The sequence below is a fragment of the Equus asinus genome, chromosome 8 (assembly GCF_041296235.1).
Source record: "Equus asinus isolate D_3611 breed Donkey chromosome 8, EquAss-T2T_v2, whole genome shotgun sequence".
In the NCBI taxonomy this organism is placed as follows: domain Eukaryota; kingdom Metazoa; phylum Chordata; class Mammalia; order Perissodactyla; family Equidae; genus Equus; species Equus asinus.
Window position 1 is genome coordinate 98,520,230 of NC_091797.1, and position 18,744 is coordinate 98,538,973.

At 60.4% G+C, this 18,744-nt stretch overlaps 1 protein-coding gene across 6 annotated transcripts in view; it reads left to right on the plus strand.

Annotated features, from left to right (window-relative positions):
* The window catches only part of CABIN1 (calcineurin binding protein 1), a 149,501-nt gene that overhangs the window by 126,376 nt on the left and 4,381 nt on the right, over nt 1-18,744 (plus strand). For 5 of the 6 annotated variants that reach the window (XM_014866265.3, XM_070516530.1, XM_044775392.2 and 2 more), the window contains 5 exons: nt 8,303-8,466; nt 9,452-9,548; nt 10,505-11,173; nt 12,369-12,443; nt 15,768-16,050. In XM_014866265.3, the coding sequence (XP_014721751.2) occupies nt 8,303-8,466; nt 9,452-9,548; nt 10,505-11,173; nt 12,369-12,443; nt 15,768-16,050 (1,288 nt within the window). Of the gene's footprint in view, nt 1-8,302; nt 8,467-9,451; nt 9,549-10,504; nt 11,174-12,368; nt 12,444-15,767; nt 16,051-17,680; nt 17,802-18,744 lie in introns of those variants that run through there. The other variant, XM_070516531.1, reaches the window with a different exon arrangement.

Sequence of the window (18,744 nt, forward strand, 5' to 3'; positions counted from 1 at the left end):
GGGAGGGCCTGGGAAGACAAAGTACTTACCCACTGTGTTAGGTCAGACCCCAGGTCTGGCCTCCAAGAGAGCTCCTTCTGCTGCCTGCCCACCCTGGGTCCCCTCCAAGGAGAGGGAGAAAAGATCTGTGGAGAAGGCTGTTCAGCTGGCATTCTTCATAATAACCCTGAAGACTAGGACCCAGATGCCCTTGGGTGGGGACTGGATGAATTAGGGTATGCCTCTGGGGAGCTGTGCTGTGGTTGCTTTAAATGATGGGGGTTATTCAACGACAGGAGAATACGTGTGCTCTGTTTTCTGAGTTAAAAATTAAGGTAAAGATTACACTCTTCTTTGTTCCTTCTGCTCAGGGCACCCAGGGTGATGAGGTCAGTCCTATGGGCTACCCATTCTCTCCCCACTTGTCAGAGGCTCCTCTCCTCCTCCTTCTCTGGCTCCTGCTCCTTCCTGACTTTTCTTTGGCTGTTCTTGAACACCCTCCCTGAAGTCCATGCTCTCGTATCCCATTTGTCCTTGTACCAGCCTCTCTTTTCTCCCCTCACTCTGGATGGCAACTATGTGTGTCTGTCCCACTAGCAGGGACCTCCTTTGGTTGGGTGTGCCTGACCCGTCCACATGATCCCCTGATCCCTGGGATGCACTTGGCTTTCTGAACAATTGCCAGGCTGATCTCCCGTGGGGCACCCAGGGGCCACTCCAGAACAACTCTCGAATTGGGCCTCCCTAGCACCATAAGGGGATTAATCTGGGGTGTAAACTCTCCCGAGCCTGTTCAGGCTTGGCAGACGCAGCGCTGAGTACTCACTCAGAGCTGTCCTAGAGCTGCACCGAGCTGGAGGAGGCTTGGAGGCCAGGGTTTGTGGCTTTGACCTTGAACATTCCTTTACTGGAGGGTCAGCAGGCAGTCACAGTGGGCCTGCATCCCTGTCTACCTGGCCTGAGTCTCAGGTGGCAGGTTTCCCTTCCCCCCGGGGGCTCCAGGAGCTCCCTGAGACTTACCTCACAGGTCGTGAGCCCCCCTAGGAGGCCAGGCTCTGTTGAGAGAGCCAGAGGTGCCAGTGAGCAAGAGAGACACAGTCTTTCCTGCCTGCTGTCCCCACCCGCCCCTGAGCAGTTCAGAGTCCAGGAGGTCGTGGCAGGGCAGGCCAGGATTCAGGCCCTTGGGACTGGCTGGGGATCTCAAGAGGTAGATCAGCCCTTGAAACCACCCTGTGGCAGCCCTTGCTGAGGCTGGGCCGGGCCTGAGAAGGCCCCAAGCAGACACAAGTTCCTCTGGATCAGGCAGCCTGGGGCAAGCTGGAGAGGAGAATCCACTGCATATGGCAGACCACCACCTGCCCAGCTTCCTACTTGCTGCCTCGTCAGGCTGAGAGCCCTGGGTCTCCCCACAGTGTGTTGGCACCTCATTGCCTTTCCCTCCTCAGTTCTTTCACAAGGCACCCAGGCCTGGCTCCTGTGCGGCCTTTCTGCATGCCCCTAGATGTGATTACTCCCTCCACTGCCCTCCTGTTTAAGTCTCGTTTGGGGCCCCAGCTGGGCATGGCCCAGGCATAGCAGAATGAGAAATGGTCTGCAACCGAGTCCTGTGGGTTTAGCAGCAGGGGACAGCAGGAGGAGCCCAGCAGAGTTCCCGAAGACCAAGGCTGGAGGCCGTTCCGACAACAGGGGCCCAAGGGACTTGGTTATGAAGCTGCAGAGGCACCCAGGGGTACTGGTGGAGAACGCTGGCTCCCCACTCCTCCACGGGCAGGCGTTCCACTCCCAGCCTGCTCTGCAAGGGGGCCTTCTCAGATCTTCAAAGGCCCTGGCTCAAAACTGAAGTGAGCTGGTATCGTTGCCTGGTTCTCTGTGCCTTCGTTTCTCTGTCTCTAAATCACAGGTCACGTTGCTGACTTCTTGTTCCTTTGTAAGCGTTCAGGGAGGGCATGGGGAGAGACCTGAGGAGGAAGAGTCTGGCACCTGCATCCTGGTCCCACCCCAGGGTCACTGGGCAGCCTTGGGCAGGTTGTCTGAACTCAGTATCCCCCTGTGGAAAATGAGCAGTGGGTTAATGACGTACTTCAACTGTTGCTGCCAGGGAGGATGTAGGATGAATCTGAGTCCCCCAGCCCCCATGGCCTGAGCCTCATCCACTCTGTGACAAGCCAATGCCCTGGGTCTGAGTGCAGCTCAGACCAAGCAGAGCCCAACCAGGCCACGCCTCTCCCCCCGCTGCCTTTTCTGCTCTGGCATTTCTGGACCACTTGTTTTCCTGCAGGCCTCAGCCTGTGCCCTCCGAGTGGAGGAGGTTCCAGGAGGATCCGAGACTGCAAAGTGGGGTCCATGAGAGTGACAGGTGCCACTGGGAGCCCCGAACAACCTTGGGGGCTGCCGTTGAGACTGGCCTGAGCAGTGTCCCAGCAGAGGGCAAGTGGGTTTACTGTGAGAGCCAGAACTGTGTCTGGATCTGTGGCCTCAGGCTGTCAAGCTCGGAGTTGGCCCTGGGCTGGGTAAAGAGGTTGTGCTGGCAGCTCCGCTGATGTCCAGGGAGCTGGGGGTCCAGGAGTATGGATGGATGGGGCCTTCCAGCCCACACTGAGGCGGTTAGGGAGGTATGGACCTGCTAGCTGATCAGGAATCTGGGGGGAGAGGAGTCCCTTCCCCTCTAGCATGAGCTGTGGGCCTAAGCACAGCCTTGGCAACTGGAAGCCAGGAGCAGTGCTCCATGCCATTGGGGCATCTGCTGTCCAACATCTCCCTGGGGTGCCACCTGCCAGGATTGCAGTGACCAGAGGCCAAAGCCTCATAGCCCTCCTGCCCAGGCACCGGCCTTGCCCTGCTTGCCAGCCCCCATTGTGATTGGACAGTGCATTCGTGGGCAAGAGCACAGACTGGCCCAGCAGCACCCACCCCCTCCACTGACCCAGCTCTCAGCTCCCCCAGAAAAGTCTCTGAGGGCCCCCAACCACAGCGGCCGGCTCCACCCACCATGGATGCCTAGGCTCCCCCCACTTTGGGGCTCAGCTTCTGAAGCTGTGTTTCCTCAAGAGCAGCAAGAGGATGCCTGAGTCTCAAGGCTGCAGGTTGGTAACTTGTATCAAGCACCTGGCCAGAGTCTGGGGCTCCATGAATTATTCAGGTGGTTATTAGGGTCTCGGTGACCTCATCTGTCAGCCAGGAGTCCAGAACCACTCCAACGAGCTGAGAGGCAGCTGAGATGCTCCAGGTAAGACACTTGGCGCAGGGGCAGAGCTTTGAGCACATCCCAGTGTTTCTAAGTGCTCTGAGGCTGCTGCTGTGCGCCCCCAACTGCCGGCATCTCTCCAGGCAGGCACCACCCAGGCAGGGACTGGGACCCAGGAAGAGGGGAGTCTGCAGGGAGGCCAGAGCAGCAGGACAGGAGGGCAGCCAGGCAGGGGCGCAGGGGGAGAACCAGGAGAACTAGCCTGGCACCAGTGCTGCCTTCCTCCCTCAACGCTGAGCCCCATCTCAGCCCCTCCTCATGGGGTCCCTGCTGCCCCTGGCTCCCACTCGTGCTCTCATCCATTTCTGATCCTGCTTCAGCCTTTCCTTCAGGCCCCCAGTGCTGCCTCCCTCAGTCTGTTCTTGCCCAGTCCTCCTCTCAGGCACTGCTGCCCACTCCCTTCTCATCAGCCTCTGGCTTGCTCTCCCTCAGCCACCCCCTGGCACGTCCCCGCACCCTCCCTAATACCTCCATGCATGCCCCCTAGGGTGGGTACATTGGGGTCGTCCGCCCCCCAGTGCCTGTGCCCTCCGAGGCAACCCTACCTAGTGCCCTGGCTCACTCAGGGCTTCATAGCCCTCCGCAGGCACAGTGTGGGAGGGTTGTCTTTTCCTGAGGGGCACTGTGGGAGGTGTGTTTTGGCTTCTTCCCCTCCCCTGTGGAGGACGGGACGTATCCCACCCATCTTGGGGCCGCTGGTGTCTTTGGGGCTTTGGCTACAAACAAGCCCAGCATTGCCTGCTTAGGCAGAAAGCAGAGTTGACTTGCTCGCCACGCTGCCAGTTTGTCACTCTGCCTCGTGGTTCTGCACCCTCAGGCCAGCTGTCCCTGGAGGCCAGCCTCATGGCTGCAGGAACCTCCCCAGGGCTTATGGTGTCAGTGGTTCCCTTTTGGTTTTCTGTGAACTCACTGCCTGGTTTGTTTGGTCTACCAGCCTTTCTGAAATAGGTGGTACTACATTACGTCTGTGCACACACGTCTGGAAAAGAAGTGGATAATAGCCCGCATGTGAAGGGATCCAAACTGTGCCCTGACGCATGTGATGCAAACTAGACCTGTCCTCACAGGGTGCATCCTGGCCCGTGGAGAGGCTGCTCTGCCAGGCGCTCCATCAGTAGCTGTGGTGGAAGGTGGCCCCGTGACCATGGACGTGAGGAGGGAATCCATGTGCAGTCCGGGCTTGGCTGCAGTCCAGCAGTATGGCTGGAGGCAGGGACCCGTCACTGGGCAGAGTGGCCAGGGACAGACTGCCCTTCCCTGGGCCTCAGGTTCCCACCTATACAACGAGCAAGTTCAGCCAGCTAAGTGTGCTTAAAAACATTCATGTTTGTGTAACTCTGATGCCACCAGATGGATCAGTGCCCAGAGCAGCATCCTAGGAATTGGGAAGGGGTCACAGGAGGAAGGTGGGGGTGGAGAAGGCAGTCCCAGAGGGTGGGACAGGCAGGCGAGCCGTTCCGTGGCATGATGGGGAGCAGGTGGCAGGCAGACCCACCTCAGTGTGCCAGAAAGCGTCTTAACTGAGGCACTGCCTGGCTTCAAGGAATGGATGACAGCCCCCACCTCCATCCCATTCCCAGGGGGCTGCAATGTCAGGCCGCCCCTCACAGTCACTTCAGGGGGTGGCATGATGGGGCCTTTAGGGAGTTTCTTCAGCGTACTCATTGGCTCATTTTGGCACATCCCACCCACCCCCAAAGGAAAAAAACCAGGTAAATGCCCTGGATCTTTGATTCCAGAACTTGGGAGCAAGAGCAGGAGTTTGGGATCCCTCTCTGCAGGGGCCCTACCCATGCCCCGTGCCATCTGTTGAGTCCATTATGCCTGCCTGGCCCACCCTGCAGAGGACCAGAGGCATTTAACCTCGGCAGCGCCTCCTTGGGCCCATTTTCAAGGGAGAGAGAAGAGCCGGCCCTCGCCTGACCGGGAGCCTGTCCAGTGCAGCCCGAGGTCCTGCCAGCCCCTGGTGAGCGTGCTGCTCACTGTGGGGCGTTAGCAACTTCTTGTCATTGCCTTTTCAGCCACGAGGCGCCCCACCCAGTGTAGGGCCCACATGCACACCCAGAGCTCTGAAGAGCATTAGTTTCTCTGTGAGGAGAACTCTTCTGCCGCCCTTGGAGATCTCCAGGGTGGGGGCTGGCAGGGAGATGTGGGCGCTAGGCTTCCCCGAGCAGAAAACCCTTTTCAAACCAGGCACCTTGCCTGCTCTGCCAGGATTGTGTCAGGGCCCTGGGGACCCAGAGCTGAAGCAGACCCACTTCTAGCCCAGATGCATTCCCAGGCACAGACCTGCCCCACAACATCTGAAGGGCTGACCTCTGGTGGTCTTGGCAGTCTTAGGAGGGCAGCAAGCCAGGAGGGCTTCAGAGAGGAGACAGCATCACAGCCAGGCCCAGAGGATGCAGGAGAGCTGGCTGGGCAGAGGAGGGAGGAGGACCCCAGAAAAGGTGTGCAGCACGAAATGCACGGCTGTGAGAGGGGGTGGTGAGTGTCTAGAGGCGAAGGAGGAGAGGTGCGAGGGCCGTATGGCTCCAGCTTTAGCAGAGGTGGGAGAAGGGAGCTGTCTAGGGCGTGAGCAGGCGAGGGATGCAGCCACATTATCCTTTTCCAAACTTACCCTGGCCCCAGTGGGGCGGTGGTGTGAGGGACGAGAGTGGAAGGCTGGGGCGGGGTGGGGGGGGCCTGGGCTGGGGCAGAGGGTTACCGGGGTGCAGGGGGCAGGCACACCCTGTGCGTTCCAGCACAGTGTGAAGAAGGAGCCTTTTCTGATAATTAACAAAAGATGCAGTGGGCCCGCTCCAGAAGTGGGAGCCTCCTGAGGCGCAGGCTGAGGTATGCGCCCCACTGGCACGGTGTGGGGGACAGGCATTGATGCCTCGGCCCGCCACATGCCTGGGAGCCTTTCGAGGCATTGGCACCGTGTCTGAGGCCCCCTGCCTTGCCCACCCCACAGCCAGGATGAGTCCCTGGCAGGCCTGTCTGCAGACCTCCTCACCTCCCCTAGCCTCTGCCCTGGCTCCACTGGCCTGGAGGGCAGGGGTGGCATGGGAGGAAGAGTAACCTCTACGTGTCCTTTGAGTCTTGAGAGCCTCTGTGGGGAAAAGGGGGGTTGAGTGACACTAAGGGTCGTTCTGGACCCTGGTTGACAGGGCTGAGCAGAGCACGTCCCTCTGTGCCTGAGGAGGAGTGAGGTTCTGGAGCAGCGGAGTCACACCCAGATCCCCAGCTTAGCCTGTGGCCCTGAGCCAGCCCTGGCACGCGCCCACAGCCTCGGCACGTGGTCGGCCGTGCTTCAGGCTTTTCCTCTCCTGCCAGGTGTGGAGAGGAGCTCCAGACTGGCAGTGGAGGGCCAGAGCAGGTGGTGGATGCTTCCCTTGGGGCTCAGTGAGCTCCTCCTCCCTGTCTTCAGAGCTGCAGGGTGGTGAGAGGCCAACCCTGGGGCCACCCTTCACCTGTATGACCCTGAGGGAGTCCCTCCTCGTCTCTGAGCTCCACCCTCCCTGGCATTGCTGTGTACTCTGCGAGGCTGTGGTGAGGCCCACGGTGATTTCTGTAGTGCCTCAGAAGGGCCAGGCACTTCCTTACTCTTATACTGCTGAGCCTGGCAGGTGACAGAAAGCACCTTCCTGGCTGCTGCCATCATACCTGGAGGCAGGTGCTGGGGCCACCCTGCTTGAGTTGTCCATCAGCCCCTCTAGTGGCAACTTTTCCTGAGCTGTTGCAGAAGCCGTGTCTGCCTGGTAGGAAGATGCAGCTGCAGTGTCAGTGCCCTGGGCGAGGGTGGCCGCAGCCTGCTGGTTTTGTCTGGATGGCACAGGGGCAGCTGGTGCCTCGTTTGGCACTGCTGGAGATGGCAGGTAGCTGCAGCCTCCCCACGAACCCCCAGCCTGCCCGGGCGAGCCCAGTGCCACAGCGTGCAAGCTCCAGGGACCCAGAGCTGAGGGTTTTCAGCTCCTCTCTTGCCTGAGTGGCTCAGGACTGGAGGTGCCCTGGCTTCCCTCCCGGGACTGCTGGAGCAGGGTGGGTGCTGTGAACGGTCATCGAGCACCCACAGAAACAGGGCCCTGGGAGGGGCACCACCTGGACACCCGCCATGGGCCCCATGCGGAGGAGGCAGTGTCACTCTGGACCATTCTGGGCAGGAATTTCTCTAAGGTATTGGCTACAGGGACCCAGCTGGGAGCCTGCCAGCTCCTTTCAGGCCCCGAGGTCCTGCCCCAGAGACATGATTCCTAATATCCAGGCCCCACAGCCTCAGGCCTGCTCAGGAGGTAGAGCTTCCATTTACTTGTCATTCACTCTGTTGGTCATCCATGTCTTTCCCACATATTGACTGGACCCAAGTGGGTGTCAGACGCCATGGTGGGCGCGGGGACACTGCAAGGACCCACCCTGGAGCTGGTGATGGGCAGGGTGCCCGGTGCTGCAGCAGGCCAAGCACAGACAGGGAGACGGTGGTGGCACTCCCCAGAGCCAGCCCTGCCCCAGGTCAGCCTTCAGACAGTGGGGTTGGATGGTCAAGACATGAGGGAGAGGGTCCCAGCCAGAGCTGCTGGACAAAGGTGGGAGCCTGGGAGTTACAAGTCCTTTTCGGCCGGCGCTGCTAGAGGGAGTGCACGTGGACGGGACATGCGGGAGCCTATCTAGTCAGCACCAGGGCTGGACATTCAGACGTTCACCTTTTGGCACAGGGATGTTCGTTCAGGCGGCCACCTTTTGATCCATCAGTTCACCACTAGGAATGGATCCCGTGGCTGAGTCAGCATCTGTGCGGAGATGCATGGGCACTGGGCTTTGGGTCTGTTGTTCATTTAGTCAGCACAACCTGCGTGCTTCCCCCAGGGGCGGATCAGGTACACTTGTGCCACGCAGCTGTCGAAAAGAGGAGGGTGCGGAACAGTGGGGGTATCCTTTGCTACCGTTTGTGGGAAGAAGTAAGTGGGGATGGCTGCATTCCATGCCCCTCGGAACAGCAAGAGGGATTCGAGGAGCCCTTGATTGGGCAGAGTCCCCTCCAGCACTGTGGCAGGCTCCAGTTGCGGCAGCCCTCCTCACTCGCCTGCCCTGTCCATCCCACAGGGCATCTGGCGGATCCCCGTGGACGAGATTGACCGGCCAGGCAGCTTTGCCTGGCACATGAACCGCTCCATCGTGCTGCTGCTCAAGGTGCTGGCCCAGCTCCGGGACCACAGCACCCTGCTGAAGGTGTCCTCCATGCTGCAGCGGACCCCGGACCAGGGCAAGTGAGTGCAGCAGCCTGGCATGGCAAGCCAGCCTGGCACTGTCAGTCAGCCCCTGGGAGCGGCTGCCAGTGCTGTAGGTCAGTGGGAGCACACGCACTGGCTGGAGCCTTCCATCCTGTCCGTCTGGGGCCTCTGGTGGATACTGGCCTGGGAGCCCAGCCCAGCCGTTATCCTCAGGAGCCTTTCTGTGCCAGTATCTGGAACCAAAACACTATCTCCCCCGCCACCAGGCACGCCTGCCCTGGGCACCCAGCGTGAACACAAGCTCTCCCCATTGAATTTGGTTTCCACTTTGAGATTCTGGACACTCCAGCCCTTCTTAACTCCTGCTAGCCCCCAACTTGGGGCTCTCAGGGGTGCTGTCAGGTTGTGGGGAAAATAGGTGTCCAAATGATAGCTAGGCACCCCAGGTGGGGCTAGCAACAGTGAGCCAGGCAACAGGGGGCCTGGGCCTCAGAGGTAACCAGGGATCCCTCTGCCAGAAAGGATGGGACACCCAGGACTGAGGAACGTCTGCTGCAGATGCCACTTGTAGGGATTGTAGCAGGATCCCGGGAAAGATGCAGCTCAGACGTGGTCCGGCCCAGCTGTGAGGCCTTGTGCTGCCAACTAGGCCAGCCACTGTCCTGCATACCTGCACCGCCTCACCTTCTCACTGTCTCATTCCCCTACAGCGTGCCAGGAGCTTGGGAGGGGCCATCAGCTGGGGCCTGGGGCACAGTGGAGACAGGCTTGTCTCACTGAGCCTGGCACTGCCCACCGTGCTCACAGCCAGGCCCAGAGGGCCCAGGATAGCCTGTGCTAGGTGTGAAGGGAAGAGGCTCAGGGCAGGCTTCTGGGGACTGGACCCAAAGCAGGTGAGCAAGTGGAATGCTGAGGGACCAGCAGGCTTTCTGAGGGCAAGGAGGGGCACAGGCCACCATCCAGGACTGCTGTGTGGCTCTGACACTCTGCCGTCCCTTCTGACCACCCCGTGTGTCTGCAGGAAGTATCTACGAGATGCTGACCGCCAGGTCCTGGCTCAGCGGGCCTTCATCCTCACTGTGAAGGTGCTGGAGGACACACTGAGCGAGCTTGCAGAGGTATGCCACCCGCAACCCCTCTCCTCTCCCAGAAGTTGGCACCGGCCCTGCCACTCACACCGGTGCCTTTGGCAGGTCCCCTGTCCCCAGCTGTGAAGTAGCACCCTCCTACCTTTCCAGGTTGGCAAGGTCAGCACGATAACGAATTTGCAGGCACTTAATGAGGTGCTTAGTCACCGTGGACTCATGGTCAATGAGGACGATAGTGATGCTCCCTGAGACTGCTACCTGAGCAGTGCACCCCCTGCTCAAAGGACTTCTAATAATGAAGCAGATGGCGAAGTTGGCCGGCCCCCTGCCTTCACCCAGCCAGCTCAGGGTGGCCTGAGGCAAGGCCACTGAGAGCACCATGCGCACAGTTCCTTTTCACCCTTCAAAGTAGCTGCAGTCCTTGCCCCATTTCATAGCTGAGCACCCTGAGACCTGGGAGGTTAGATCACCAGCCTAGCAGCTGGGGCCCTGAGCCGGGCAGGCTGGCTGCAGATCCCCTGCCCAGTAGGACTAGCTCGGCTGTGGTGCAGGGGCTCAGGGTGTCACTCCCTGAGATCCGCACCCTAGCCTCTGTGCATTAGGGGCACGAGAGTGCAGAACAGGAGGACTCGGCTCTGCAGCGAGCACGCCTGGTGGCCCCTGGCAGATCACCTCCCTGTCAGATACCCAGGGCTGCTCTGAGGCCCACATTTAGAGGAAGTCCCCCAGGCAGGCCAGGCCTGTTCTTCCGGAGCAATGCCAGCCGTTAGAGCCCCATGAGCCCCTCTCCAGGCCGGAGGTCCAGAGCAGGGAGGGCCTTCCACAGGCAGGTCTCTGGGTCTAGGCCTGGCCAGCTAGCAGATGGGCAGAACGAGAGTGGCCTTGGGTGGGAGACCCCCAGGGTGGGCACACCTGGTGTCCAGGGATGCATCATCATCGCAGAGACACCAAAGACATGGAGTCTTTGACCTTCGGTTTTCTCACAGGGGTCAGAACGCCCAGGGCCCACGGCCTGTGGCTTCCCTGGAGCCAGGATGACCACTGACATCTCCCACAAGGCCAGTCCCGAAGATGGCCAAGAGGGCCTCCCCCACCCCAAGAAGCCCCCTCTGGCTGATGGCTCAGGGCCAGGGGCCGAGCCAGGGGGCAAAGTGGGCCCCCTCAACCACCGGCCAGTGGCCGTGGATGCAGGAGACAGCACAGACCAAGGTGGGGAGCGGAAAGACAAGGAGAACCCCCGGGCTGGGCCCACCGAGCCCATGGACACGGGTGAGGCCACTGCTCGCCGCTTGGACTCAGAACGGGCATCACCCCTGCTGCCAGGCCGCCCCCCGAGGGATCGGGTCCCGGATAGCCGACCCACGGAGCTGTCCCTGGAAGAGCTGAGCATCAGTGCCCGGCAGCAGCCCAGCCCACTCCCACCAGCCCAGCCAGCCCCCACCACCGCCACTACCACTGTGGCCCGGGGCGGGAACCACCCCGAGGAGCCAGCCCCACGGCCCAGCCGCAAGAGGAAGCTCTTGGAGGACACAGAGTCAGGCAAGACGCTCCTACTGGACGCCTACCGCGTGTGGCAGCAGGGCCAGAAGGGCGTGGCCTATGACCTGGGCCGCATTGAGAGGATCATGTCCGAGACCTACATGCTTATCAAGCAGGTAGGTGGCCATGGGGTGGGTCTGGCGGCTCTGTTCTCGTGGAGGGTCCAGGGATGCCAGGCCCTGCCCATGAGCATGGGGGTTAGGTACCGTTCCCACCCACCCCTGCTGTTCACTGCCCTACATTTGAGGTTTCCTACAGTGTGCCTGTCAGGTCATCATGTTGTACGCTTCAAATATACTATAGTTTCATGTCAGCTATACCTCGGTAAAGCTAGGGAAAATGTACAAGGAAAAACAACGAGCTTTAAAGCCCATATGCAACTTTAAAGGAACTAAAGCCCTCTGCAAAGATCTTACCAAATCCAGAGCAGGAAGACAGGCCCCGACCCCACGGCCGTCAGAGACCTCTGTGGCCATCATCCGAAGGTGGCGGCAGCGCCCTGAGTCTGTCAGGTGGCTCTAATGCTCTTCTTGTTTTGCCTTCGTTTTTTTCACTGCATTGGGCATAGCTTTTTCTCTATTTAAAGTGATTTCCAAAGAAGAACCCCGAGATCTGCAGTGACTGGCTCAAATGGGGTGACCGTCCTAATATGCAACTTCTTCCTAAATTGTTTCAATTTGCAGTGCCGCTTCGAGAGTGTCTGTTTTATCACCACCTCACTAGTGTCCAATATTAACTTTTATTTGTTCTTGTTACTGATTAATTAGAAAAAAACCAAGCACTGCATTGGCTGCTGGTGAGGGCGGGCCCTTTCCCCACGCTGCCTACCCCACGCTGCCTACCCCACGCTGCCGGCCTGGCCACTCCCAACACTCTGCTGTCCCCTTCCCACCCCGCCCGCTGCCCATCCAGGGCGGCCCCATGCCTCCAGGGCGTCCTTCCACCTCCCTGTGCCTTGGGCTCTTGGGCTCCGGTCGAATCAGACCTGCCACCACCCAGACCTCAGATTCTTAAAGACCCTCCCTCCATCCTGCATGCTTGAGGGGCAGGGTCTGGCTCAGATCCTGCCAGCCTCAGCCCCTGAGGACAAACATCGTAGGGCCACAGAAGTCAACTTGGCGTGGCCAGATGGGCCCATAGCAGTGGCCCTGGGAGGTAGGTGTGCACCTGCCCGTGCTTCCCAGGCAGGGCTGGGACCCCAGGGGCTCAGCAGCAGGAGGGCTCTTGGGAGCTGGTCTGCACACTCCAGGGGCCGGGAGGAGGCTGGCCACCACAGCCTGGGTCCTCTGACCTCGGCATCTGCTTGCTCAGGTGGACGAGGAGGCTGCGCTGGAGCAGGCCGTGAAGTTCTGTCAAGTCCACCTCGGGGCTGCTGCCCAGAGACAGGTAAGCCTGATCCCGCCTGTGCCAGCCTCATTGTACAGGGCCTACCGTACACCAACACCCTGGCTGCAGGCTGAGAAGCAAATGTGCCCCAGGCAGGGACATTCCTGTGGTCACCATGGGCCAAGAAGAGATGGGCATTAGGCATCTGAACCTCAGGGAGCCCCAGAGCCCGCTCTGTGTGTGTGACCTGAGGAGCCTCCTCACCTCAGTTACCTGTTCTCTAAACGGGGTGCTCCCTACTCAGCTGACCTCCCCTGGAAAGCTCACTCCGTTTGGGACAGAGGTGGAAGAAGTGATGGAGCTGGGATGTGCAGGTGATTCGGAGCAGAGTAGGTGCCAGTTCTGGTGTTTATTCAGCAGGGGAAGGAGCGTGGCAGTGACAGGATCTCACTGTGTCTTGGAAAGACTCCCTACTGTTGGGTGGAAAGGATGGGCTGGTGTTGAGGCCAGGTGAACGACAAGCGGACAGGTGGGTCCAAGAGACATGAGAAGGTGTCACAAGAAGTGTCACTTGGTGACAGGGAAGAGGGGTGAGCCCCCACTGGGTTCTGGTGGACGGATCTTCTCCTGGGAAGGCCCCAAGCTGGGGTCAACACTGGGTTTGTGTTGAGTCTGAGACTCTCTCAGAAAGGCAGAAAGGTCGGGGACCCACGCCCAGAGGGATGGTCAGGCTGGAGCCCTGGGTATGGGTACCCCTGAAGCCACTGATGTGGGGCCAGCAGAGGGCAGGCAGGGCCGAGCACCGTGGCCAGGCTCTTGGCTCAGGGAGAATCAGGACAGGACAGAGTGGTGTCCGGGAAGGAGAGCACACCCAGGGGCTGGCCGGCCAGCACACCAGGGCAGCAAGGCTGGGGCCCGCTGGATTTGGGCTCAGAGGCCAGGGTGTTGAAGAGTGATGGGGCTGGGGCTGAAGGAGAGGTGTCTCCTGGGAGAGGCCCAGCTCAAAGGAAGGCCTGTGGGTAGGATCTGGCCAGCAGAAAAAGAGGTGCCCTGTCTAAAGTGGGGTTGGCGGCACCACAGTGCCCCTATTAAATAGTACCAAGGGGACATCTTCCTACACCAAACATGGGCATCTCTGCAGGAGTAACCCCCAGGCAGGGGTTGCTAGGTCAAAAGGCAGGTGCTTGCCATTTGAATAAGTGCGGTCTCTTGTCCCCCAGTGGTGGCCCAACTGTGCCTGCCCCAGCAGCACAAAGGAGCAGACCTTGCCCTCCCCCACTTGACCACACCGCAGCCCGCCCTCAGTGCTTTCCCCTGGGGCAGTGCGTCACCAGGGAATCCCGGGTCCAAGGCAGGAGCTCAGGGCAGTGGGCATGTAGCTGCAGCCCAGGGGACCACATCCCAGGTCTCCCAGCAGCTGGCTGGTGGCCACCCTTGGTGTCCAGACAGGCTTCCTGTCAGTGGAATAGAGCATTGGGCCACTACCTCCGCCTGGGCTCAAGGTCTGAGGAATCCCAGGGCCTCAACCTTGACCAGGCGGGCTGTAGGCCACACAGGTGGGACTGATCCCCCAGCTGAGGGCTGGAATCCCTGGAGAGACGTGCCCCAGCCCATGGGCAGTCCCCACCACTCTGTTGTTGCCAAGTCGCCAGAGTTCACAATGCAGCCACCATGCTTCCCATGGTCTGCATGGGCCTCCCCGCAGCTTCTGCTGCATGAGACAGGAGTAACTGCCCCTGGTCCTGATCCAGGGCTCAGACCCAGGGGTCCCCTTCTTCCTCCTCTGCCAACTCAGATGGGGGCAGGTGGGCAGTAGGGCAGTGACCACTCCAGAGAGAGGAGGGCTGTTTCTGATGTTGACTTTTAAGGTGCCCAAAATGATAGAATTACACAGGAAACCCCCAAATACCTTACCCCTTCCCTGGGCTGAGGAGAAAGGGGTGCTGAGCTGACAGGAGACAAGGGCAAGGAGGAGGTCCCATTTCTTACGGGAGGAGGTTGAGGCCCAAAGAGGACCAGCAGCCTGCTGGGGCCTGGCCTGTCAGAGGAGCCTGGGAAGTGACCTCAGGGAAGGTGAGTGGACCATCACAGCTGTCCTGGGCCTGCCTATGGACAGTGCTGGGGAGGAGGCGGCTGCTGCTCCCGCCCCTCAGGGAGTGTCTGTTTTACTGGAGGCATGTCCCAGTTGCCATGGCAGCCCGGTGCACACCTGGAGGGCGCTCAGGACATAATTAGAGGCTCAGTGCTGTCAAGGCAGGGCCTGCTCCCGCAAGGACAGGAACACGGCACTCACCTTTTCCCTGCGTGTCTGCCCTTGAGATACAGGTCTGTCACGCCTGCCTGTCTTCCCACTGGAGGCCCGGCGTCATCCCAGACACCACAGCACAACAAAGTTGCAGGGGCCCGTGTCCTGCACGACACAGAGCTGGGGACAGGCATCTCAAGCATAACAAATGTCAGAAGAGCCAGGGTCATTGCGGCGGGCGTGAGACTCTCCAGCACTCACAGCCGCAGTGAGGGGTCCCACTGGTCCTGGTGGGACCGGCTCAGATAGTCCAGTGGGCTGGGGGCTGGGGGCCTGAGGCCTGGGGCCAGTGGCTCTGTGCTGGGGCCCAGCCTCTGAGCTCTGCTGCCAGCAGGCTGGGTGGGACCCCCTGCCCGACCTTGCAGCCCACCCTCAGGAGCTGCAGCCATCAAACTGGTCCCCAGAGGATGGGCTTTGGGTGCAGATTAGAAGGGGCCTGGTGGCAGAAGGAACTGTGTGGACAAGACCAGGGGAGCCCCAAAGGTCCTGGCTTGCCTGAGAACCCAAAGCCTGTGGCAGGGAGCTGCAAGGGTGTCCGAGGGCGGGCTGCAGGCAGGATGGGCATGGCTGGGGGCTGCACCAGGTGCCATAGCTTTGGGGCTGCAGTCTTCAGCCCAGGGACCTGACTTTTGTGGTGTCACCCCCGCTCCCTCAGGACCCTCTCCCAGTTGGCCCTTTAGAAGTCATCTTCCAGACTGACCTCCCATTACTGTAGTCCCCACATCAGGCACTACGAGCCCGTGATCTGAGTCGTGACCAACATGCTCCTCTCAGGCTGGCACCCAGGAGTGGGCAGATGAGGCTAGCTGGAGTTCAAGCCACCTGAGGCCTTTCCACTGAGTCCCCACCAGTACAGCCTGGACATCCTCCCAGGCAGGGATCCTGGGTCTCCAGCAGTGTCCTAGCATTAGCAGAATCCTGAAGGGCTGCCTATGGGCCTTGTTGGCAGCATCGGGAGCCAAGAGTATGGCACCATGAGGGCCATGTTGGTGGTCCTGGGCCCAGATAGGTGTCCTGTGGGACAGTGTGGGCTCAGGGCCGACCAGCTGACTTTCCTCACCTCCTCTTTGTCCTCACAGGCTGCGGGGGACACACCCACCACTCCAAAGCACCCCAAGGACAGCCGAGAGAACTTCTTTCCGGCAGCTGTGGCCCCCACAGCCCCTGACCCTATCCCAGCCGATGGGCTCCAACGGCCCAGTGACACCCACACCAAGCCTCGCCCTGTGCCGGCTGCTACCACAGCCGTCATCACCTGCCCTCCCTCAGTGTCAGCCTCTACTCCAGACCTGTCCAAAGACCCCAGGCCCCCCCAGCCACCCAGGACTGAGGCCACTCCCAGCATGGCTTCTCTGAGCCCAGGTGAGTCCCGTCCTATCCACCTGGCAGTGAGGTCCCACTTTTTACATGGATATCTGGCGGGGGCGGGAGGGGGGCATGGACTTGGCCGATGTACTTCTTCTCCCTCTGGTGAAGCACGTCCTAGGAGCCTGAGGGGGGATTTGCTGGTCTGCTCATCGGCCACTCACCCCAGGAGCACATTCTGCGCCCAGCAGTCTCTTCCCCTAGCTCCAGCACCTCAATCTTCCCATCCGTAAAGGGAGTGGTGAGGGGGGGTAGTGAGCTCTGACATCCACTGTTGGCAGCTGCCTTTGCTCTCTGCCCCACGAAACCTTATGACCAATAGATCAGTAGGGGAGATGGATTTGGGAGAGGGGAGGAGTCCTGACCCTGGGCACAGGCCTGCGAGCCATCCCTGGGCACCTGCTAGGGTGTGGGGCAGACCTGCCCAGGCCCCTGCGCCCCGTGGGCAAGACAGAAAGAAGCCAGCCAGCTGGGGACTTGTGCAGGAAAAGGGACAGGGCAAGGCAGTGCCACCCGCAGGAGGGGGTCCTTCTACCCCAGGCCGCCCCTAGGAATGGCAGCCTGCAGCAGGGGCAGCCGGCACACCAGGGAGGGGCAGGCAGGCCTGCGGCTTTCTAGGATGGGCACTGAGGAGGCGCCTCACAGGCTGGCGGGCTGGAGGGCAGCTGGCAAGGCGCTATACTGACCCTCCGTCCCGGCCCCCGCCTCTCCCACCCTGCCCCTTGGACCCGGCCTACATCCTTGCCGAGCCCTGCATAGGCCCTTCCTCCATGAAGGCCTGTCTGCCCTCCTGGTTCCAGTCCCACATGGAGGCTAACATCTGGGGCTCCCGCTTTCAGCCCTGCCACCTTGGTTGTGCCATTTCCTGACCCACTGCACAATGAGACAGCCACCCCTGGCGGAAATGCCAGCAGGAGCCAGAGCTGACCAGGCCACTCTGCCTGAATGGAGGCCACGGGTAGCATTCCCCCTCTCTCAGCTCTTCCCTGCATCTCAGATCTCAAGCGCTGACGTTTTCACCTAAAGCCATTCCCATGGAGGATCGTGGAAGCGTAGGGACCCTCTGCCCAGTCAGTGACAGTTGCCATGGGTCTTGGCCCCATGAGATGAAGAATCGCTCCCCCTTGGGTCAGTTCCTGCAGCCATTTGTTCTGAGAGGAGCCTCTGAAGGCTACAGAACAAAGAGCAGTCGAAGAACTGTAAGTGGTGGTTCACCAACCGGTTGACCTGGGCTGTCCCTGTTCTCCTGCATCTCTCATTGTAGCTCAGTTTCCAGCACACGATGTGTGAGATGGAGGTGATGGTACCATGGAGTTCAGAGCAGTGCTTGGCGGGAGCATAGCCACAGTGTGGGTCTTTGTAGTGGTGGTGATTTCAGAGGGCAGTGGCAGTGAGAGTCCATGCCCAGGGAGGAAAGTCACTCCATAAAGACCCAGCTCCTGTCCCTCCCTTGTTTCTCCACCTCAGGCTGCCCTCCATGATCTTGTAGTCTCTGTGGATCAGGAATTCTGGAGCATCCAGCGCTTAGCTGGTCACCTGGGTTCACCCAGCTGGTGGGCAGGCCTCAGGTCTCGCCAGCTCTCTACTAGAGGCCTCAGTTCCCCACTGCAGGCCTCTCCATACATAGGCTGCTGAGTGTCCCCGCATTGTGGCTGCTGCGTCCTCCAGAACCCGTGATCCCAGAGACAGAGAGACAGTGTGCACGAAGGAGCCGCTGTGCCCTTTATAACCTGCTATCAGAGGTGACTGCCCCTCACTGGTGTTGGCCACACGTGACCTGGCACGTGGGTGGGAGGTTCTCAGTACCAGGACGGGGGCCTCCCTGGAACCTACCTGCCTTCCCTCTCCTGCTTGCCCGGTCCCACCGCAAGCAGGCCCAAAACTGTGATTGACATCTTTCTTCGTCTGCTAGATCTGTGGAAGAGTGTATATTTCCTGGTGTATATTCTTCAGCCTGGAGAGTCGATTGTCTTTTGTTTCCTTCCCCAAAACTAAATGAAAGAGTGTTTTGCTAGGATGGAACTCTCACATGACACACGAGTTGGGGAGCGGCCCTGGGCTGAGCATATGTGCCACGTGGCCTTGCACTGGGGCCTCCTGTTGAGCCAGGCGTTGGGCACACAACCCGACCAGCCCTCCCTGCACCGCCACACCTGCCGTGAGGAGTGACTGCCCGCCTCCCGGGGCTGCTGCGGGGTCCACCAGCAGGTGGCATTTGGCTGGCCATGTTGGGGTGGGTGTCCTCGATGGTTCCCAGAGCTCCCAGAGCTTTCTGGGGTGGGATCAGGGCCAAGCTGTCGTGGGCACCCTCTCCCCAGAGCCCACCTCTCACAACCGCCAGAACGGGGAAAGTGCCAGGAAGGAGCCACCCAGCAAGGTCCTGCTTCCCTACATGTGACAGGTGGCTTGGCAGTGTGACCACATCTGCCGCTCTGGGCAAGCAGCCCAGAATCGGGCATAGATTTGGCTGGACAGTCCTGCAGAGCGCCCCGTGGTGGGGGGGATCTGCAGGCCTGGAGCTGAAGCCGGGGATGGCAGCACGTGAGGTCGTGAGCCACCTAGGAAAGCAGGCTTGAGGACAGATTCTCCCAGGATGCCTTCCCCAAGGTCCAAGAGAGTGGGGAGAGGCCACAGAAGAGACCTTGACAGGTGCTCTGCCAGGGTGAGTAGCCCTGGCTCCCACCAGGGGCT